At 36.6% G+C, this 25,262-nt stretch overlaps 1 protein-coding gene across 2 annotated transcripts in view; it reads left to right on the forward strand.

Moving 5' to 3' along the window:
• LOC100748573 (GTP-binding protein RAD-like) overlaps window positions 1–25,262 on the forward strand; it is a 75,646-nt gene that overhangs the window by 36,720 nt on the left and 13,664 nt on the right. For both annotated transcript variants that reach the window (XM_024366624.2, XM_003488264.4), the window contains one exon: window positions 22,620–22,834. In XM_024366624.2, coding sequence (XP_024222392.1) covers window positions 22,620–22,834 — 215 coding nt within the window. The remainder of the gene's footprint in view (window positions 1–22,619; window positions 22,835–25,262) is intronic.

The following is a 25,262-nucleotide window of genomic DNA, read 5'->3' on the forward strand; positions in this document are numbered from 1 at the left end:
TTATACACGTTGAATTAATTCTGTTAATTACATCAGTTGAATGTGCATTCGCGTGTTAAACCAGATCCATACTAATTTTACGCTCTAAATTGCCAACGAAATTATATTACCATTACATTTACATTAACCAACGGTATCTGTTACGTTCATTCGCGTTTCTTTTGCAACGTTGAATATAAAAGATTAATAATATACTGTTTAAACAAAGAAGAAAGCAAATCGGTTTTGCTCTTGTCACGGGCAAAGAAGAAACGTGTTAAAAAATTTTAATCAAAAACAGATTGAACCAACAGCTTCGCTATATTTGTATATACTTTAAAAACTAAAAAAAAAAAAAAACTGAAAAAAGCTTATAAATAGTAGACTGCGAATATTTATGCATTTAGAAGTCACTTGTATGTGAAAATATATACACGAGACGCGAAAAGATGCAATATGTATATCTTTTGAAAAGAGTATTCGTTATAATATTCCATTTAAATTCTGCTTCTTCGCTTATATTCATGGAAAACAGACATCCACTGCCCGGTTATAAACGTTCGCAAAAATTTGTGTTTAAACATCAGCCTTCTTCGCTTTCACATTTTTTCTACCGGCAATAACAAAGAAACGATGCAGAGATATAAAAATACAGGAAGAAAATGTTCAAGTTTTAAGGATCGAATTACGTGTCAAATATGTAATTAAAAAATTTGGGAATTTCATTGCAGTGGGTTTTGTTAAATAAGAGAAATGCACAAAATTTGCAGTCTACGGTCATCGTAGAATACAATGAAAATTTGTAACCTTTGTACAAGAGGGAAAGTCCGTACTCGTACGGTATCGAGGTGCATCGGAAGTGGAAACCAACGTCCTGGTAGCTGAAGGCCAATCCCAGGTCGTTCTTCGTCATTTTGTTCGTTTCCGTGTTGTAGCCACCTTGATAACCGATCAGGAGACCCTTTACTGCGGTGACTATGGAGCCCAAAATATCCACGTTCGACTGCGCGTCGCTTGCTGCGAATAGAACAGATTTTATGGTCGAGAAATTCGTTGGATTCCGGGGGAAATTGTTCTTGGCGGAAAATATTACCGACTTTTATGCCAATTCGTACTCTCAAGGGTATAATTTTAAAAAATAGAAGCATCGACAGAAAATTATTTTATCCAATTTTCAAATATCCTAGCAACCAGCGATATAATACCTCGAACGTTTTATATATTTTTTCGTATTAAATACGTTTCGCGTGGTCTTGCACTTTGCTCATAAAATGCATAAAACTGCGCAGTCTAGTTTTTACGAATCGTTTCACCTGTTCGCGGGCACCAGGATTTTCGCGAAATTGCGAAAAATTGCATTTTTTTTAAATAAAGTTAAATGTCAATTACAATGTGTGACGCATGGATGATGGAAAATAATAAAATAACAAATAATTTGGATATAAATTTATTTCTGTAAATGGTCGAATATTTTCATAACTGCTATTACTATCAATTTTTTGTTTGTTTGTTTGTTCGTTAACGCCTCGTGATAAATTCGCAATTTGTTCGAACATTCGGTAAATTGCTGTATCGTTTTGATCGATCAGCGAGTAGATACTGTGCCACATCGGACAGTATCTGGCTCTATTACCAGCAATATTAAGATATTGTGTGGTGGTCAGGTCATCCGGATGTGCTTTCTGCAATCTTCGAGGTAATGTGTACAGGCTGCGAGCTGGGCTATTTGGATGATTTTCTAGCCGAGCTTTATATTTGTTTGCAAAGCGTTCTATTTCTTCTTCGTCTGTTCTAACACGTAGGTCTTTCCCGAGGTCATCGTTACGAGCGTACCACAGGCCATTTACAATCGTGCCAAGTATTATCCACTGCATTCGTTCTATTTTTTTAATGCGGCTATCAGCTTCTGTTCGATGCCTTACGTCCACACGGGTCTTACGATAACTTTGCATATTAATAGCTTCGGGATTTAAGGGGGTGTCCTGAATTAGAATGTTCTAAAACAGCGTCTTTTTGTGATTTTTTTTAGAAATCCAAAATACGATTAAATTATTATATATTTTTCTTCTCGATGAACTAAAAATGTTCGTCGAATAATTTATTTGAATAATTGTCATAGCACCTTAAAGTTCATTTTTTCTTTTTATAAAACACGTTCTTTCTTTAAGCCCGCCAAAATTTGTAAGTGCATCGAGAAGAAAAATATATAATAATTTAATCCTTTTTTGGTATCGGCCAAGAATTACGAGGTGGATCTTTCACGCCGATCGAAAACTGCAGCCCATGAAATAGGCTTAGAAATCTGTTATCATTTTTTTTTTTTACTTTAAAAAAGTCTTTTTGTATTCGTTAAATGTATATAAAACCACACCTCAAAATTCAATAACTTCATTTCTTTCTTTCTCTTCTAAAAAAAAAATCACAAAAACACGCTGTTTTGGAACATTCTAATTCAGGACATCCCATTAACTACAAGTATGATCGACTTGCTGTGAACCAACGCATCTATCTTTCTCTGCTATATTTACTCGTTTATTTATTATTACTAATCCTGCTCTTTCGGGTTTTTCACAAATCTCCGGTTTTACGTTACATTACATTCTCTAATTCTCTGGTCCTTTTTCAAGTATACATTTCGCTTCACGCACGACGACCCATGAAATCAACAAATTTTCAACGAACCACATACATTTTACAAGGAATAACGTTTCATTTAGAACTCGGTAGAGTAGCTCTGTCCTTCCACCAAAGAAGATCATTTACGGAATCCTGTGCCGCACCGTATCAGCAACTTCGATCTCCTATTCGACTTTCCACCACGCAACAAAGATATTGCATGGTAAACTATCCTCTGCTGCGGTTCTACGCAGTTTGTTGGTAAACATCGAACGTTCCATCCAATTGACGACGCCGTGGCCCCGATGTTATTCGATATCCGACATTGGTGTGACGCGTAGCATGCGGTTGAACCGCAGTTATTACGGTTAAAACTGGGAATTATATGTAAACCGCGTGGCAAGAGTGATTTTCGCCTAATATCGATTTCATTCGGATATCAGTGACGGCTAACGAACTTTGCAATATCGAGTTACGCTTGGCATTTCCGTTGCCTCGCTGGATACAAATGTCAGTCACGTGTGTGAAGGTAAGCGTTCACATCGAAGATACGCACACATGGGTATTTACACAGGACGAATCTCATTTCCGTGTACGTAAGTGGGACGTTGTTAAAGCGGAAAGGGAAGAAGGGAATTAGGAAATTGCAAATTGCGGATCACCATCGTCTTTAGATAGTGGAACGTATATCTTGGTGTTGCTGGGAAAAGTAATACGATACTTTCTTCGGTGATCGATCGCCGTTATGTTTCTCATAATTGATAGATGTCAGAGGGCAGTTCCATCTTGGTGCTCCCTTTGACACACCGCCAGGTTCCAATAACGTAAACCTTCGAATTCGACTGGCCGTGAAACAGTATCCAATTATTATGCACGAGAAAACAAGGAAACTGAGACTTTCAGTGAAATAATTCGAACATGAAAGCAATTAAAAATATAGCGGCACTCGACAGCAAAATTTTTCAACGGTTTCTGTCCCATGGCTTGCTACACAAAGACCATACCCAGAGCCCGGACGACGGCAGCGCGGTGGTTTTCTTTTTTTTTTTTTTTTATTTGGTAGACAATTTTTATTTGGTAATCAATTCTCATCGAGAATTATAAGTAAATTATTTTGACGTGGTACTGTAACTTGGATTATAAGAGTTTATAGTATGTTTGATTCTAGTTGAATCTAATGCTTCGATCTAAAGGGTGTTGTCTTTTTAGTCTGCGGATCTGATCCGTCGTGTCAATTGGGTAACTAATGGGTTTTGGTGGTTGCTAATTCTTATATTATATCTGTTACCAAATTTGCATATTTCTTTTTGAATTGTGGGTATCCTAAGGTCGCTGTTTCGTTGGTAACATACCAAGGTGCATCTATCGAGGATCTTAGAGTTTTTGATTGGAATCGTTGGAGAATTTCTATGTTGGAATTACTCGCTGTTCCCCATAGTTGGATCCCATAGGTTCAAACAGGTTTTAATATGACTTTATGTAGCATTATTTTACTCTGCATGTTTAAGTTGGAGCGTCTGCCAATGAGCCAGTAGAATTTTTTCAGTTTTCATTTCAGTTGTTTGGATTTATCTACGGTGGAGGCAGCGTGGTGGTTAGCGTAATCGCTTACGAACGCTCCAGGACCCAGGTCCGAATCCCATCACTCGTAGTCCTGTTTTTCACGATTTCTAAATGGTAAAAGGTTGGAAGAAAATCCCCCAACACGGATAAAGACAAAATCTTTATACGACCTATACCTCAAAAACGTTCAAATTTTGCTGAATATGACCGACACGTGTCGTGATACTTACGATCAACGCTGTGAGATATAATAACGTGAAATATCATAACATAATTGTATATGTCGGAGATGAAAGAACATCGGGGCCTTTCTTTTGGAATTTTTGGGAACACCCCCAATACTTTAGTCTAGACCTTTCATTATAGCGGTACTTGAATAACAAAACTTAGAAGTAGCTGTTTATGATTTAATACGATTATGTCTGCCCAAGAATCATGACAATAGGCTTGGGCTCGAAGTGACACAACTGGTCGCTGAACGTAGCCACGGTCACGGAATGGACGTGTTTACCTAACACAGCTATAGAGCAGTTGTATAGCTCTCCTTAAAAATATAGTTGACTCGAGGGGTACAGATGGGTACAAAGAAGAGCATATAAGTGCAGTTCCATTTGGACTGAGGGAGTTAGTTGAGTTCTACTTGTACTGTGGACAAGTAAGTTGAGCTACGCTCGAATTGTGGACCAGTAAGTTTAGTTCGACTTTGGAAGAAAACGCATTTGCTATCCCATTGACGATGGATTCGTTATTGAACCTCAGATCATTGTCATTAGCATCTCGAGTATCTAATCGCCACTAATCATATTCTTACCAGTAAATATCATCCGTATTGTATAACAACAATGGCTAATCCAAATGAAGATTCGTTACACGCCCCTAACCCTAATGAGAACTCGACATATATAAATACGTGTAATGAAATCTAGAAGCAAATAATAACAAATTCAATGGAGAAACGGACGATCCGAATGGCAGAACTGGTGAAAGCAACGACGAAGAAACGCGGTTAACGTTTTTGGCTATAGGAGAGGTGCATATTGTTACCGTTAAAATTAGACGTGTGTAAAATCACGTCTGTCTGGAACCAAAGTACAAGTAATACGCGTAACTATAAAATTCGACTAACGTCAAACAATAAAATCAACTAACAGATCGAGCACATCGCATTGAAGGCTTGCTTGGAGAATTTGGCGCCGACTTTTATCGCTCTGGCAGTTGTTTCCGGATTGTAACTAATCTCCGAGTTCAGGCCAATATCTGGGATTATCGTCTGTCGAAGAGCATAGCCCAGTGTAACCGTACCATCTGTTGTCCATTTTTGCAGAAAGCTTCCATAGTCTTGCGTTTTATATTCTGCATCGGCGACGCCGGTCAGCTGTAATTGGAAAATCGAAAATGGACGACTTTAATAAAAATCCGTCGGTACCGTGCTAAATAATTTATCGTCGATTGTTTTCCCTTTAGATGAAAATTATAAGAGAATTCCCGTACATAGAGATCCGAAGAATTTCATTATCCGTAATAGCCGTAATTTCGAAGCACAAGTCGCTTACATCTTTAAAAACTGGTACGAGAATTGCGCGATTTGCACCTTCTATTCGTATTTCTTGCTATTTTCCAATAACACGATATTCGTTTCGTTAGTTAGGCGGAGAAATGTCATAACGAAAGAGTATTTTGATCAATGCTTCGACTGTTGTGGCGGATATCGAGAACAATGTATGCATTGTCCTTGAAAAAGTATAGTTTCGATTCGTTTAACGATTAAAAACGTTACGAATAGCGATAAGACACAACGTGAATGGTAAAATGTTTAAAACGCTTACATTTTTGTACATTTGATACTTTCGCGAAGAAGTTTATCATATCGGAAAATGTCTTTTCCCTACGATCTTTTGTATAGTGAGTTATTTACCGTGCACGATCTGAAGGGTGTTCGAAAGACGAAACGTAAAGTAAATTAACTCTTTGCACTCGGAGCATTTTTTACGATACGATCGATCGATAACTGTTGCAGCACGGTGAATCTTTTTGAAAGTCTCGTATAAATCTCGCATCGTATTTCCATTACACGTATCTATTATCATTACTATGTGTGACAAAAATTATTGCTTAAGAAGTCCAGATATATCACGCATGAATGTGAATTTGTTTTTTATATTCGTTGTAGCGTATGCTACCAAAGTATACGTTGACAAAAGTATATCATGGTAACAAAAAATATATCGTTTCCTTTACAAAACATCTGATAATATTCTATGCTTATGTATAAAGCATAGTCAAACTCGAAGATGGTATCCCGCTGGGGGTATCAATCTACGAGTTATTTAGTAATTAAGTTGGAAAAATTTACAAAAAGTCCAGATGGATAAATTGTAAAGTACAAATTAAATAATAAAAAATTCTACAAAGAAGACTAAAAAGAAAACACCCCACTGACCTGAATAAGGAAATAAAATAATCAAATTCAATGATGGTATCCCGCTGGGGATATCAATCTACAAGTTATTTAGTAATTAAGTTGGAAAAATTTACCAAAAGTCGATCTGGACAAATTGTAAAGTACAAATTAAATAATAAAAAATTCTACAAAGAAGACTAAAAAGAAAACACCCCACTGACCTGAATAAGGAAATAAAATAATCAAATTTAATGATGGTATCCCGCTGGAGGTAGCAATCCACGTGTTATTTAGCAATTATGTTGGAAAAATTTACAAAAAGTCCAGATGGATAAATTGTAAAGTACAAATTAAATAATAAAAAATTCTACAAAGAAGACTAAAAAGAAAACACCCCACTGACCTGAATAAGGAAATAAAATAATCAAATTCAATGATGGTATCCCGCTGGGGATATCAATCTACAAGTTATTTAGTAATTAAGTTGGAAAAATTTACCAAAAGTCGATCTGGACAAATTGTAAAGTACAAATTAAATAATAAAAAATTCTACAAAGAAGACTAAAAAGAAAACACCCCACTGACCTGAATAAGGAAGTAAAATAGACAAACTTAAAGATGGTATCCCGCTGGAGGTAGCCATCCACGTGTTATTTAGTAATTAAGTTGGAAAAATTTACCAAAAGTCGATCTGGACAAATTGTAAAGTACAAATTAAATAATAAAAAAACAAATGTATAAAGCTCGATACGCTATTATATTCCATATACGCAGTAGCAAAACTTTTTGTGAGACCAACGGAAGTTCGTGACTTTTTACGAACATAGAAGACTACTCGAACTATTGATCGCGGATCTGTAGAATCTGCAGTGTAATGTACTGACTTGTTCTGACTTGTTGCGTCCGGAATTTGCATAAGTAAGTACATGCAGAAGGTTAGTAATCGCGTAACACTCGCTTCTAAGCGGGTTACAACTTCTTAAATACAAAGGAAATTATACTCGGCGATAATAGTATCACGAAGAATTTCTCAGAATGTGATCGTTCGGTTGCAAATTATTTTGATATTACTTTTACTTCGTTGCTCCTGTCGAATTACTATGCTTCGATATTCAGATTACTCGTCCCACGGTTTCGATATTTAATCGAAAATACATAGAAAGAAATAGAATTTGAGGGGCAGAAACGTGGTGGAAAATTACCTTCGATGTGTCGCAGTCCAAGCGTAAATCGCTGCCCATTTCCAGCGTTTCGCTAGACCTCGATTTAACACCCAATTTGATAAGACTTTTTCCATAATGATAGCCAGTTCTGAATACGTCTCTCGCGTTTGTACCAAGATCCTTAAAACTCGGCACACTCATGTCGTGTTACTTCCGGAAGGTTAACACCGACTAACGCACCAACAGTATTCGATTTAGCTGTAAAACGTGGCTGTTTTTAGAATGACGATGATTAAGTGTTAACGTTAATGTATTTAACGCGTATTATTATGGGATAGCAAGAATATTTTTAATTTGCAATTAAAAATTAAATTAAATAGCAATAAATTTCGTTTGCACGTGCAAACGAAAGTTTGTACAATTTTTTCGTAGCGAATAAACTGCAAGTTCGTTTTCATGTTATTTTAATACTTTCAATGGTATTTATGTAACATTAATTTATTCATAAATACACGTTCATCTAATCAGACGTTAGGGCCAGAATATATGCTAATCGATTATATAGAAATTGAAATTGTCTATTTATTTCGATCGTTTTAAACAGTAATTATTAAGCACAGTAAGTTAAAGCAGTTAAAAAATAATAATCATTCGAACGAACTAAATTCTACGTCGAATATATTTCCGAATAACAATGAAACGTTATTCGTAACAAATTATCCCGTCTACGTATCTAGTGGAATAGCTGTTGCAACAGATTATTCAAGAAATTATTATCACGTTTTCGTTCGCAACTCTGTTGGAAAACAAATATCCAAGCTATTCGAGATTAAATAGCATTCGCGTTATTCGAAGCGTTTAGGATATTAAGGAACAAGGAGAGAAATTCCTCAAGCACCGCGTTCACATTCGAAGAGATTTCAGATTCTCTACAACGACAAATTCACTGTAAACTTACCAATGGAAAAATAAAACGTAGAAAAATGTACAGGGTGGGCGTGACACGCAAAAACGTACAAAGTATCGAAAATAAAAACAAAAAGCTTTGTAATATTTAGAAGTCGAAGGAAATTCCATTTAAATCTCGCTTCCTCGGTTCGCGTTATTTTCATAAAAATACGAAATTGCACGAGCATTTCAATCTGCTAATCGCCAACATCCGCAATCTGTTTATCACTGTACAAAATCTCCTATCTCTTCAAATTGCTGCAACGCGTTGCTCGAGCAATATTTCCAACCCTTTCGAGTAACACGAAGACTGTACAATATGAAACAGCTTGGATATCTTGTTCGTGACGAAGATTGACAAAATTTGAGGCAGAAGGATTTGCATGTTAAGGGGTTAAACGACATTCACCAGACCGAGACGTCGACGTAACTGGACCCGACGATGAACGCGACGATCCTCTCGATCGTGTGCAACATCGCCGTCCTTAACCTTCGTTGAAACGATGAGTCAGTTGCCGAGATATCGAAAAATTGTGCCAGCTACCAGATTTGTCTTATCTGTTTAGACAGAATTTGTACGATAACAGTGCCATTGACGTTTCTCACGGTTAGTGCGCGGCGGTAAAACATGACGAGCTACGATCGTAGAAGGCAACGATTCCTCGATGTTAAGCTTTCTTCACATCAACTTACTTTTTACTCGAAATCGAATAGGTTCAAGCGTTTGTGACAAATTGTTGGTCATACTAAACTTTATCAGGCGAATAAAAGTAAGAAAATTCTTTAGCTGTGAATGAAACATACAATTTCTTCAGATATTTCTTCAAGAGGATAAATTCCTCGGTCTTCGACGAAACGAGAAAATTCTTTATTTTTTACTCCTTCACAGGCTGAACAAATTCAAAAATCCTTAGGAATAAATAAATAAATAATAGTGGATGTACGTTATTTTTATTCCGATATCGATACTCGTTTGTATATCGACACGAAATTCGTGATGGATTTACTTGGAAAAAGCGAGTAACGAAAGACTAAACGTCCACTGTTGAAGACCCTCTTGAAGACAAAGAAATCTTTCGTCGCTACATGAAATATTCACTGGTTTCGAGCGAACTGAAAATTAGGTTGTAGTTAACTCGCACAAACTGGAAGTTAAGTCGCTAGACTAATGCGAACGAGGCTCTGGAATTACCGAGATTTCAAGTTTTACATTCAAACTGTTCTCTACGTTTACCTGCAATGAAGAACCATACACGTACAAATAGAATTTACAAATCACGTATATACATTTAAAATCCCTAATTCAATTTCAATCCGTCGACAGTAAAACGATATTTCATATACGGTTCTTACAAGAATTATTGTTATCTAAGACCTAGGAAAACGTATATACAGCAACCACGCACACTGTGCGTATTTCTGGCGCGCGTTTCCATTCAGTGACAGTACTTCGGCGGATTGGACTGGCAAAGCGAAAGGATTAAGCGACACATCTTTGTATCTGGTCTACTAATTGGAAGTGAGTGTATCGGATAAGATGTGTTGCGTTTGCAGATCGAAACATGTAATAATGCGAAGTAGTAATGTCTAATGAATAAGCTGACTGCCGCAAGACGTCGCAAATAGGACTCATTACGATGTCTTTTGTCGTAGAAGTAGTCTGTGGCCTGGCGTTGTCACACGGCAATTTCACAGAACGTTCTGCTTTGTCTCGCTACCTTGACGATCGTATCTTGTCTAAGGACGCAACATTTCTCCGTGATGGAATTCGCTGTTCGCCTAATAGCTGGTTTAAAGATGCAGAACACAGCGACAAATTCTTCGATCGAACAACTTGCGGTATTTTTTTTATTCTTTCTTCTTTAATAGACTTTCAGCTTCACTGAGTAAATTGGATTATTCATCCATACAGCAGTTACCTACGATACTTACACTGACAAATAAAATACATTCGCAAATTTACTGCAGCAGCTAGATTTTATTCAGCGATATTCGTCCAGTTTATTAAATTCAAATTTGTTTGTTTAAGACACGTTACGTAACAGAATCTAAGTTTGCTACGATGTTATTGATATTCATTTATTTTGTAAATGCACGATATTTAGAAAATTGGAACGATATTGGTTATAAGTACGATCGTGTAGAACGTTACAGACGGATGAAGAATAAATGTGTGAACGATAAATGAATTTCAAACGAATGGAATTATTCAAAAGAATGAATGAAATTCAGTCGCGTTAAATTATACGCGGAATTACTTCGAAATTTCCAACTAAAAAGGAGGGCGCTTAATTGGATCTGATTAAATAGCTTGATAATTACATCTTGGAAATCTATTAAAAAACTTCCTATAAATTAAACGCATCCTCGTAATACTGCCGTTAATCGCATTCTCAATTTTATATTTTAATACCATACAATAATTAATTATATAAACCTTGAAACCGATAAATTGTTTCATAAATTTATCGATAAAATGTTCAAACTCTGCTAATGAACAGCTCACCGGAGTTTTATTGCGTTTAATAAACGAATGTCATCGTGATTAAGCTACGGAAATTTTCACACCGGAAAATTTCATTACTTGGAAATAAGATTCATCGTCTCTGCTAGAAGATATTTTATAAAAATGAATAATTATATTCTCTGTACGTAGACCGTAATGATTCTTCAATGTTAATCAAATATTTGTTTATCCACATATTTTAATTATCGGATACACGAGCACATAAATAAAATTAAGAAAGAACGAGCACTAAATACAATACAACCTGCGATCTCATCCGAGACAAATACTATAGTTGCTTTAAAGATGGTTAAGGGTCCGTAAAAGAAAAACGACCATCTCTGTAGCGTCACTCACAGCCGAACAAGGTCTATTTTAACAAAATCGAAGTTACCTAAGTTAGTCCTGCATGGAACGATAGGAAAAAGTTGATGAATTTTTACTACGATCGATTAACCGACTATATTAAAAACTCTAACACCAAACGGACTAATTCGAAAGACCGAGCACACTTCAAAGTGCTAAGAAGTTTGTTATTAATCCTGCGAGCTCGAATTAGGACAGTAAACGGCGATAAAACGCCATCAGAATTATTTATTTTGTCATTAGATGGTAATGACGAAATCCTTAGCACTTTGGAGTTACCTAAGTTAGTCCTGTGTGCAGCGATAGGGAAAGGTTGACGAATTTTCACTACGGTCGACTAACTGACTATATTAAAAACTATAACACTAAACTAATTCGAACTAATTCGAAAGACCGAGCACACTTCAAAGTGCTAAGAATTTTGATATTAAACTTGCGAGCTCGAGTCAGAGCAGTAAACGGCGATAAAGTGCCATCAGAATTATTTATATCAGAATTAACCAACTATTGGCTTGGCAACTAGGAGATTGCGGATTTTTTCATTACCACCTAATGACAAAGTCCGCAATCTCTTGATTGCCAACCCAATAGATGTTCCGTGTAACTCAATAACATGGAACTTCTCCATTCGCCAACGTCTCTCCCCTTTGCCAGTAATTTGGCCGATTAGCCGCGCGAGTAGGAGGAAATCCGAGTCCTGCAGTACAGGCAAACCGTCAGGAGAGGAGGATTACGCGAAAATCCATCAGCTAGGATTTTTCGAAACGTCGAGGAGGAGCGAGTCTATTCACGAATTGAGTCGACATTACTCGGTCTAACTAGTCTCTCCACGTCCAATGGATTTCTCGTGCAGATCGCGTGAAGCTTCGCGTCTGCGAATCTCGTAAATCCGACGAGAAACTAGAACGAGAAAGCGTAGAACGATATAGCCGGGCCCGTTGTCGAAATGAAAGCCGAGGTTGCCAGTTGGCGATGTTGTGCCAATGTCTGACACTTTTGTTCCTTCTTTGCTGATCGTGTTGAGTTTGACGCGTGTTAGCCGAGAAAGTTCGAGAGCCAACGGCTTAAAAGGATCTACACCTCGACCGATAAAGGAGCAAACTCGTCGACAAGCGAGCAAAGTCTGTGGACCTTTTTACGACAGATTCGCGTTAGGCAAATTGTTTTCGACAGTGGCGCGAGCTGATACGGCTGAATCTCTCCAAGATCTCTGCAATCGATGGATTGCATCGAATGTATAGTAGTGGAATATTTTTGAGAAGCTGAGTAGCATAAACGTGTGGTACCAAGCTAAACTGAAGCGTATTAGAGAGACAATTTCGATAATATTTTACTCTTCTTTAACATTTTTCTTTTTTTTTTTTTTTGTATATTGCGATGTCAGAGAGATGTCTCTTTCTAAATGGCTGTTTCTTTATTACAAAGACTCTAATCGTAGATTCTTAGAATTTTGATAGCGTTTAAGGAAATGAAGTATATTTTTGGTTAATATACAATTTATTACTAACCTTTTGCATTCTGAATTTTATTTCAATTTCGTTACCAGCAGCTGCCAATGCGTTTAAGTGTTTTATTTGAAATTTACTTTAACCAAAAAATAAGACAATTTAAATAAATAAAGGAAGAAACAAATTCGCTTAAATACCAGTTTTATTCTCACTATCGTTGTATTTTGTAATTTTTAAATGTATGATATATCTGGAAACAATTTCCAGAATGCAATTCTGCTTTTCTTTCACACGTTTCGCGAAAAAAGGTGAGATGGAAAGAATGTCGAGTGGAACTCGACAAAGGAGCTTCTGAGGATAAAAACTCACGTCGAGTCATACTCGACATAGCAGTGCAAAGGTTTAATACAATTTTTATTATTCGACGAAACAGATTCCTTTCGTACTGAAGATGCTTAGAGAATGAAACCATTAGGGAGAAAGCTCGATGTCGACTAAATATCACGCGGAATATTCGAGTTCTACCCGTTACAAGAAATTAGGCTAAAACGCGAGACATCGGTTTACGACAATACACCTTAATTCTCGTAATGAGCACGTCAGTGTACGAGGATTCACTTTGACCCTAATCTCTCTTTCTAAGTTTCTTACATGGTACATCGTTTATTCGTTATTCGGTAACCTGATATTTAAAACGATGTAATCGAGGCCGAGAATTACGCTGACTAAATATCACTCGACGATACCTTAAATCTTTTCCTTGCTTTTTATTGCGAATAAATTGCAAATAAATAAATGGGGTGGTACACCGAACGAAGAAGTCCGATGACTTTAACGCGATTAACTTTTATATAGTTACGATTAGTATAAGTCTTAACAATTCTACGATTCTATTTTAGGTGGAATATTACAATTTTCGAAAATTTCTATAAATGCCATTAATATAAATATAAAACTTGCATAAAGGATTGCAGCATTAAAATGAATAAATGAACGTATTCTCCCTGTAATCACTCATCGTTTCATATTTAAAACCAGTGAGTTGTTTTTGACGAGTATACTCGTCACGAAGAAATGACAATATTTTGTGCAACGAGGAGGTCTGTGGGTAATAAAATTAAAAAATAGAACAGACGTTTCGTTACGATTTAGTTCTATGCTATAAGAGCTACGCATATTATGCGTTTGACGAGTATATTCGTCACGAAGAAGTGGCAATATTTTGGTACGAGGAGGTCTGTGGGTAATAAAATTAAAAAATAAAACAGACGTTTCATTACGATTTAGTTCTATGCTATAAGAGCTACGCATATTGTGCGTTTGACGAGTATACTCGTCGTCGCTTACTTTTTCTCATACATTTTAGGTACAGGCTTTTCAAAGTTTTCAGACCGATCGCAACAGCTAACTGGTTAATAGAAATCTCTATGTTGCAAATTGTAAAAATGAAAAACTATTGTAAAATAATTTTAGTGAAATCACAAAGAGTAACGAAAGTGTACGGTGCCCGATATAGAAACAAACGATCGATTATTAATTTTTAAATTAATATTTTCTAAGTTGATATTCTCTTTCTCGACTCGAACTCAACTCAAAACTCAACAAATCAAATAGGTAAAAAAACTTCCATTATAAAATCCAACCAGCTATGAATGTTTAAATGACGTAGAATGTACGTTAGCGGTAACCAGTTATCGATTTTAGGATAATGTAGAACTACATCGACAGCTGCCAATATGTTAAGAAGCAGTTTGTAATTTATAAAGACCTTTAGCCAATAAAATTGATATAAAATGGATTTAGTTGGTTAAGGTATTGGCAAGATTTATAAAAGCTTTTACGATATTTAAGAGCTGTCGAAATATATACGTAGAAAAGTTAAAAAAAAGAACTGGTATAAAAATATCCTTAACGTTAAATATACTCGCGCGATTTGATCGTTCGTTTTACCACGTTGTTTCCCAACAACGTATTCCTAAGTCAAAGATACTAAACTGATATTCTCGGAAAATATATAGGCGAGATGCGGGAAAGTTTTGCGTCTGACAGGAACTGTAATTGACAAGGTCAAGTATAATATAAGTATCGAATAGAAAATCTTAGTAGTAAAAAAGTAAGTAGTAAGGAAAAAGAAAATAGTAAATAAATTGCGAGACAAAGATTTTTTTTTTTTTATTTAAAATTTCACATTCACAATTTGTCCAATTTGGACATTTGGTAGAATTTTTTATCTGTTTGATTATCATGTGGGTGGCTATCCCCAATGGGGTACCATCTTCGTGTTTGTTAAGATATATCCTTTGTGAGATCTGCTGGGTTTCCTTTTTAGTCTTCTTCCTATGGTTGTGTCGATCGTTTCCATTGCTATTCTTTCTCTGTACCTTCTTGCGAATCTGCTAATCTCTTCCTTGACCGATGGTATTCCAACGTCTTTCCGTATGTCCTCGTTTCTAACGTACCATGGGGCGTTTACAATTGATCTAAGAAGCGAGACAAAGATGTTGAATTTTCCACGAAACGATCAAACTTATTTTATACGAGCAAACGCTATCAGTAATTTTTGTTACAGTAACGAACGAACCAAGAGAATATTACGTACTTTAAATTCAGCAAGATAAAGTATCAAAATATGAAAATATATTGATCTTTGTTATTGCCATCACCGCTATCATTGTCGTTAGGCGCACTGTATCGAACGCGACGATATACGTCTACGAAACCGTACGGTAAAATGTATTTTGTCTCGTCGTTGAAACGTCGAGCGACGAGAAACGACGTATTTTAACAGCATTTGTCATTTTCATTCGTCGAGGAAAAATAGAAATCGATGGCACGACCCTTCTACGCGATAGGCGAACGAGCCTCGTCCGATGATACCCATTCTACTTATCTAAAATGAAAGAACTCAAGGAGATTCTTAATTGGGATGAGTTTGACTATAGCAGGTGCCAGAACGAAAGGAAAAAGTCGATGATTTAAAGAACGATGGAGTTCGACGAAGAAACGAGGCACCACGCGATTCGATTACGAATTTTATTCTTCTTCTTTCTGCTTCTTCGATTTTCTATGGCTGAAGAAAATAAGAAAAAGAAGAAAAGTACTGAACTCGCGCTGCTGCAGACTCCAGCAAAATTCCAAGCCAATTGGACAAGTAAGTTGGACAAGTTAGTGTCAACACTTTGACTACCACGGGACGCCACGGGAGTATTTTTATTATTCAAAGCATATAATGGCAAAATAATAATAAATTGACGATGTGAGACAACGTTCTTCCCTAATGGACCGTTTATCTCATTGGTGGTCACGGGTTACCACCGTGGCGCCTTGGTAACAGTCGATAGCGACATATCGTAACGAGGCTTCGTTTATTTCAACAAACCATTCGCCTTCGTTATTTCTTTGTAAGCAAAACGTGCGGAATATATCGTTGAAACGCGTAGAAGATATTAGTAAACGGTATTTGCTCGTTCTATATATAATAGCAAGGTGTGTTCACACTGGTAACTTCAATTATACGATTATAAAGCAGCGTTTACGATTATTTTCTAAGCTGTGTTTATAATAATATTTGTGGATTACCCCTCAAAGATGTGCACGCAAACACAGTGCACCGTTAGATGCAAGATTTCTTCTCATTTTTTTTTATCGACGTTCTAATAAAAATGTTTAATCGTTCAATGGGGCACTTTTCATTTCAAAGTATATTCTATTTTTCGGTTATATTCCAAATTCCCTAACTGTCAATTTTCATTGAATTTTTACAATTGTAAGAAGTTGAGGCGTTCCGGTCACCAATGACCGTGGCGTCACAGGAGAAACCGTGGCCGGTCAAATATGACCAACGTGGCAGTCAAAGTGTTAAGAAGGAAAATGCGTTCAGAAACTTTTTACACACGGAATATGAATCTTTTACACACGGAATAAGTCGATTGATGTTAGAAGTCGAGGCGTAGCGTTGCCCGAGCATATTTTTACGATCGTATTTTTCAAGAAAATGTTAAAGCAAATTTTGTTTCCCAAGCTTTGCGTTTAAAACACCGTTAATTCCCTAAAACTTATAGCGTAGGTTTAGAATAACAGTTTGCATCCGATACCATTGTACGGCACTCGAGGTGGAGTGGAGCCGAGTCGACGTGAAGCGATAAAAATTTCAAGAGAAAAACTTGACATTTCGCAGCGGAGTTTCGTTAACCCTGTGGCGATCGATGCGCACGCTGAAAAGGAGCGCGAGCGTAAATTCGTCGCACAATGCGCTATCATTTCAATGGGCTTTTATTTGAAACGCGGCACGGTTCTTTCGCCGAAGCGCGAATAAAGCGCACGTGCCGCAAAATTAACCTACGCGAAATGAGAAAACGGTTTTACGGCCGAAGCGTGGAAACGAAGTTATTAAATAACTCGATCCGCGCGCAGAAATAGAATTTTCCAATCAAATCAGACTCGCTCAGACCGATTTCAGGTATCGATCGTGTGATTCGTACGGAGCAGCTTCGCATTATGTGTGGAAAGAAATCTCGCGTTATGAAATAGGATGCTTTCGTGTCTCTTTGAAGGAAAACCATCGGTTCGCCAAACACTCCGCTATTTCATACGGTGCAGAACGAAAGTTAGGCGAAAGAGAGTAAAGCGAAAGATAACACACAGTCGCCTTCGTCGATTTCGTGTCATTTTTTATCACCTGCTCGTTAGTTTTTTGATCGATAATCGAGGCTCTACAACTTTAAAGGAAATTTAAGGATTCTCTTCGATCAGTGAGAAATCCGAAAGTTACTTTCTGCTGAGATTTCTTTCTTCGTGGTTGTTGAGAATTGTGGATCTTAATTACCGAAATAGAAGTAAAGGAATATTAAGATTACACTTAGAATTCATATTAAAATAGTTTTAGATTTATTTGATAAACGGTTTCCAGGATCTTCGTCGATAGACATTTACACTCTCTTCATCTCACCATCTTCCATACTACACTGACAATGGAACAGTTGCATTCATCTGTTTTTCGAGATGCTGTGCACACACATACTTCCACACACTCATATTCACATACGTGTGTCGCTACCACGCGGCCAATCTAGTCTAGCACATAAAATTTATACATATCTCGATAGTGGTAACAGAAGTCTTATGCGGTATAATATATCTTGAAAAGATGAAATAAAACCACTTGAATGTAATCGATTTATTTCTATTTGAGACATTATTTTTACTGGCCCGTCTTTTAATCGAAATAAATCACTCGATTATCGAGGATATGTGTTACGTTGCAGGTATTATTTTCATGAAATTTTCACCAGTTAAATATTCCAGAGTACTGAAAATACAGTTCTGTATTCGCGCAATATTCTGCATATTGGATAAAGCAAAGTCGTCCGTCAAAGCTTTGTCAGTCAAATTCCTCCGGTTCTTGCGAATATCCATTTTGCCACGTGTAGTCACAGTGAAAAAGGGATATTTTTTCTCGTGACGAACAAACCTGTCTATTTTTATTCCGAGTATTAAGCAATCTAGCTAACTATGCTCCACGTCTGTTTTATCATTTGCTCTATAAATGGAACGATTAAGTGCTCCAAGTTGTTTAATTTTCAGTATATTCGTTCCCAAAGTTGGCAATTAATTATTAGCCATGATTTAATTAAATAAATTACTTCCACTTATTGGAAATGTTATTATCTACTAAGCAATAATCGGAGTTGACAAAAGTTCAGAAAACGTATATCAAGCGAATAACTCGGATCGATAAAGTAATTTTGGACGAAGAATAGATACATTTCGTTGTATTAAAAAAAAACTGTTATGCAACTGGATTCTCATTTTTGGAAAATTCTGTCATGCCTTTTGTTAAACACGCTGTATCCTTCGTGATTTCCGATTGTCTGCTTAACTGAGGCAAATAATTTTAACGTTACTCTAATGACAGATATTCATTAAACAACTTGGGTTATTTATTAAAATATGTGTCAAACTGGTGGTGTGTCAAACTTTTTGAAATTTCTTATTGGCGTTTAACGAGCAATGCGACGAGCAACGTGCAAATGAGAAAAAACGACTGCTATTAATAAAATTCTGATACACAAAAGATGTAACTATACGATATAAGTAAAGTTTACAAGCTTTGTCCTTCGTTTTTATTAAATTTCATGCATTTAAAAAACTGCAAAAAATTGAAGTTACGCGTTTTTAAACAAAGGTGCAAGTTTGAAGGATTTTCATCCCTATAATGTTATATCTGGACATATTAAAAATACGTGGAACCTCGATGTGAAAAAGTTTCGGATATTCTTTCGAAATCCCTTTCTGATGCAGAGAGATTAAAACGTGGAAAATATTACAATTGATACGGAGCAAACAACAAAAGTTAAACAATGATTTTAACGGAACTCAGAGGTAACGCGATGACGAGATAAAAAGGGAAAATATCGTCATTTAAAATATCATAGAATTATTTCCATTTGATTCCACGTTTCTCGATTTACCAAACATTTGTTCTGCACGTTTATCGAAATTTAAAGTAGATCTTGGTTTAATTTAATCGTTGTTGCTTCCAATTAACTATTAGAAATAAACAAAGTCGTTATTTGTCAAGAGATAATAAATTCGCCAAAGTGAGATTCACGAAAATGGTTTCAATAAAAAGATATATATTTGAACATTTGTAACAGAAAAATTTACATATCGAGATATTACGTGAAAAGATGAACATTTCGAGTAAGAAAAAGATATTTTAATTATCCATCGTCATATTTATTTCAATATCGAGCTTATAACATCACATCGTCTTTCCTCGCAAACATCGCTTTGCACACGATAAAACTTTTATCGCGCCAACTTCCATCGCCTTTTATTCGAACATAAAATATTTCGGTATCCGAACATGCGACTTTATTAAAACGCTATTTTTCCTTATGTCGCGTCTCTCTTTAACTTCACCCGTTCCACTTCGTTGTAACGTCACGCAGAAGTCTTCCTGAAACAAATAAATTTCATTAGCTACCACATAATCAACCGATTTTCTCTCGTTCAAACTAAAAATACAGCTACTTTTACTTTAAAAAAAAAAACCACATAAATTTCACGTTTCCATTCGTATTCGAAGCATTTACCATTTTCATTACCAACAAATTTTAATTCCTGGAATATCATCGACATTTCTTAGAGATATAACACAATGCACTTTATCCTATAAAGCCTTCTCAGCTCGAATAACACGAACCGTACTATGTACATGCAGTATATCCTCTCATCGTGAGCAAGCTGACTTAAGTGAGAACATCTGAAAGCCCCACTCTCCATTCGCATGAAAAGCAGCAATCTTCTTTCGACCCTCCGAACCGTCGTGTTATTTCAGATCTGATTCTACTCTACTAGTTTCTTTCTCAACAAAGGACTCGTGGGTAATCTCGTTTGCCGGCTGTTCCGATCGAATTCAATCATGCTAATCGTGACAGGGGAAACACAGCTCAGGACACAGTCTCTATCCACGAATCTGTGAAACTGTTTGATGTAACAACTTCTGAGAAAACAATTCGCACGGAACGGAGTTAACGAGAACCTATTCTTGGTTGGCAAACGTTGTTTTAGCGGTACAATCAATGCTGAATCGTAGCTGCTACCTGTACGCGTATACCGTTTCAGTTGTTAACCGCAATTTGTCGCAGTCTCGCCGTTTCTCGGAAAACGGTCACCGGGTATTGTCGTTGATTATGCGAGTATTCGGTTTACGATCGAATCGAAGCCTACGAACGATCGCGTACGATATTTTGGGAAAAGGTATTTCCTATTCTTGTACCTTTTTATTCGTATTCTTTCTTTGTAATTTTATTTAGTTTGCCGGAAAAGTGTCTCTCTTTTACAGACACGTCTTTTGCAACGACGCATCTTTATACAAATATGAAAGCTAATCCGTCGAACGTTGTGATCTTTAAAACGGTCTTGATAAAACAAAATGATAAAATAATGTAAAATGTTGCGCATCCATTATTTCCTTACTGATATTTACGTTTCTTTATATAAGATTTACTTTTGTTGTATTTAGGAGACAAACTATGCAGCGTTTGTCACATACTTCGGAGAAATCGTAGAATTTTTATTTCAATTTATTACTTTCTACGAAATGTCTCGAACTAGTTGAAAACTCGTGGAATATTCGTTTAACTTCGATTTGCTTCGAACTCTTTATCCAAATTTGTAATATTATGGAATTTTATCGGTACATTTCGCTGATTCTTTGAGAGGAAATTTATATGATAGTACGAAGGAGGCTGACATAATCGTTACTTTTGCCATGTGAAATATTTTTACGAAATTTTACGAATATTTTGTAATGCGTTTGCATGGAAATTTATAAACAGTACGAAACACAACTGGCTAGTGCAGTTGCTACTATAAAGGGATAAAGCATTCTTATAAAATCTCGCGAAATTGTTCTGGTATTTTTTATGTTATCTGTTTAAATAGAAAATCGTAGGTACGTCGACAGAGCAGCCTACAACCTACTACTTTTGTTACTTGGGGTATTTTTGAGAAATTTTATTAAATTTTACCTATCCCGTAATTCGTTTGATGAAAGATTTTTCATACCGTCGATGGAATCTGAAAATTCTAATTTCGTCAGACGAGATAGTTTCGAAAAATTCCATAGAATATTTACTGATACTGATACATTCTGCGATTCGTTCGAATAAAAAGTTTGTAATACGAACGAAACAGCAAGTGCTAGTCTTGTCACGTAAAATAGCTTTCAAATGTTTCGTAGAATTTTATTAATTTCGGTATGTCCTGCAATTCCTTCGAATATTTATAGATATCTAAATATAACTATATATTTGGTATTTCATCTTTATATAAACAAAAAGGAAGTGAAAAGGTTGACCGTGAAACTTGCAAAAAAAAAAAAAAGCTCAGTAATCGTTTCGTTCGTATGCAGAAGCGTCCGTTTGCTGCATCAAAATGATAAACAGAGGAAAACATTTCCTGTTCTATTGACAAAAGTTCGAAGACGTGCTCCGACAACCGCCCACGCAAACAGGTCGAGAGAATCTCATTGCAACTATTCTCACGTTTCGATCGAATTCATTGTTTGACGAAACAAAACACGCGGATAGTGAACCATCCTCTGCCATTAATTCACTTTGCCTTTGCAATCGGTTCTTCGATATTAGTTTGGCTGGCAATTTTCAGCGCAGCGCAATGTGTACCTGTATCCGAATTGCCTCTAATGATCGTCCTCGACGTTCAAACTGTAGTGTGCGACGTGTATTATAGCTAAGCTGTTCTATGTTCAATTCAGTGTAATTCGTATTTACAGTAACTGAAACAAATAGATTCGTTTAACTACGGTGAGGAAAAACAATACCTGGATAGGTAAATGGCGGTAAAGGCAATGAAATATTACTGTTTAGAGAAGTACCGTCCTGATTCTCTATTTTTAGTCGTTTAAATTAGACTTAAGACGTTTTCACTTGTTCGTTATTTCTTAGTATCGACCCTCGTCGATTATATCTTTCTTATAATCCGTCGTTTCCTCGTCCGTTCCAAATCAAATTGCGACGGATCGAAGAATGTATAGAGAGTTTGCCGAAGGGTCCTCGAAAGAGAAGCACATCAATTAAGAGGATTGTTTCGTTTGGTTGCAGCCGATGCTCGCTGAAACGAAACGCGGTGGCGCCAGCGGGGCCGATGAGGGAGAAGAAGATGGAGTGGAATATTACAGGCTCAGGTCGTTTTCCATAACAGCGAATGGGGTCTATAACCTCGGCGATTCGCTGAAGAGCCGACGTAGCAAGAGTATCAACAGCGTCACATCCTCTGGCACTAGCTGCAGCAGCACCAGGGAGGCCAGGTTATTGAGGTGAGAATAAATCAGTGTATAAAGCACATGTCGCGCATATCCATTATACATGGAACGTTGTTCGACTATAACAGCGACTATAACAAACGGTTAAAACGCGTGACAAAGGCTAGACACACATTAGGTATAGAATGTCGAGACTTTTGTTGAAACAAAGGAAACCTATACGTAACACTTACCACTATGTAAAGCTGTTGGAACATTGCACAGGGCTAAGGACAATGTTCCCCCATCTTTTGTACGTCGTCACGCGATGCTATATTTAGTGGGAAAACGTTACGTGTATATTCTTCGAACACTTACTATGGGAAAATGTTGTGCCTATATTGTTTGAACACCTGTCGTGGAAAAGCGCTAGGTGTATATTCTTTGAACACATATTATGGAAAAATGTTACGTGTACATTTACTATGGGAAAACGTTACGTGTATATTCTTTGAACACGTATCATGGAAAAATGTTACGCGTGTATTTTTCGAATATTTACTATGGGAAAATGTTATGTATATATTCCTTGAACACCTGTCGTGGAAAAGCGTCATGTGTATATCCTTTGAACACGTATCATGGAAAAATTTTACGTGTGTATTCTTCGAACATTTACTATGGGAAAATGTTATGTATATATATTCCTTGAACACCTGTCGTGGAAAAGCGTCATGTGTATATCCTTTGAACACGTATCATGGAAAAATTTTACGTGTGTATTCTTCGAACATTTACTATGGGAAAATGTTATGCGTGTATTCTTTGAACACTTGTCATGGAAAAATGTCGTGTGTATATCCTTTGAACACGTATCATGGAAAAATGTTACGTGTGTATTCTTTGAACATTTACTATGGGAAAATGTTATGCGTATATTCCTTGAACACCTGTCGTGGAAAAGCGTCATGTGTATATCCTTTGAACACGTATCATGGAAAAATGTTACGCGTGTATTCTTTGAACGCTGATCAGGGAAAAACTTTATGTGTATATTTCTATTACGCCTAATTACGTATTACGTAAAAATATTTTAATTTTATTGGTTGGCTGTCACGATTATATTGGCAAAACTTAAAACCAATCTGAAAAAATACACAGATACGAAATACAAGATATAGAAGATATCTATATAGAATTTCACATTAGTTTCAAGTTTTATCGATATAATCGCGACAGCCGACTAATGAAATTTCAAAATATTTTCGTAGAATACGCAATTATACGCAGAGTATAAATATACACGTAACATTTTTCATTAATACACAGGATATCTATCCTGCCGACAAATACACGAGCTTATTTTTATAATTGTATCAAGTCTGTCAAAAGTACTTAGTCTTCCCCTGCTCTTGTCCCGTTTCAATATTATTCCTCCGCCAATCTGTCAGATTTACACGCTAGACATTTACACGTGGCATAGCACAGACCATGTTATACGTCAGATGAATTTGACTTGTAGATGAATCTTGAACTACGGTTTGTACTGTACGTGGATCATCCGTCACGCATGTGTATGTATGCAGCCGCGTTTACGCTAAAAACTACCATCCCCTTGAAACTATTATATCTACTTATCGATATTACGACACGAAGTACCATTTGTTACGAATAGCAGCAACAGCAAGTAGGTCGATCTACGTGAAAACCTGCTAATACGATAACATACATCATGTCCAAAATAGCATAATATCCTGCCCTAATGTGCATACTATCTCAAGTTAAACGACACGCTATATCGCGTACTGCTTCCTCGGATTTATCTTTCCTCGAAGATGCCCTTGAATAATAGCGACCAGCGTAGGTAAAGGCATAAAAGACGCAATAAAAAATCAGGGCAGATTTCCTCTTACAGAACGTCCACGTAAATGCTGTTCTCTGTATCGTACGCGGTTCTTTGTTCAAGAAAGCTAACTCGTAAATTCCAAGTCCTTGTCCCCTCCTACTATTACACACACATCGGGCTTACGATACGTCGATTGCCATTGGGAAACCATCGTTGTTATAAAACTTTCGCAAGAAAGTCGATTGATAAGTCCTGGGCATGCGCCATTTCTTAAGAAAATACGTAATCCTTAAAGCGCAGCTGACTTTCCTCTCGCTTCGATATTTTCTCTCGACCGCACAATATTTTCGATAGTTGTACGGAATACAGTACGCCTGACCGATTTCAACCAGCTTCGAATATATCGCCTAGATCGATCTTCTGAGAACAAACATTTTCCTGTACGCGTAACCACCGCGCAATCTTCCTTTCCTAGATATTCGCAAAAACTTTAATTAAATTCAGTTTTCATTTACAATCCATTCTGGCATACACGTGGGTAACCGGATTTTTATTACCCGAATCCAACTAGCCAGAAACCAACTAAAGTCACTCAAATTTTAATCAGTCCGCGTTGACCACCTTCGACGCTAACGCGACCCAATTTTTATTTCACGC

This window comes from Bombus impatiens, unplaced genomic scaffold (assembly GCF_000188095.3).
Source record: "Bombus impatiens unplaced genomic scaffold, BIMP_2.2 scf_0225, whole genome shotgun sequence".
Taxonomy (NCBI): domain Eukaryota; kingdom Metazoa; phylum Arthropoda; class Insecta; order Hymenoptera; family Apidae; genus Bombus; species Bombus impatiens.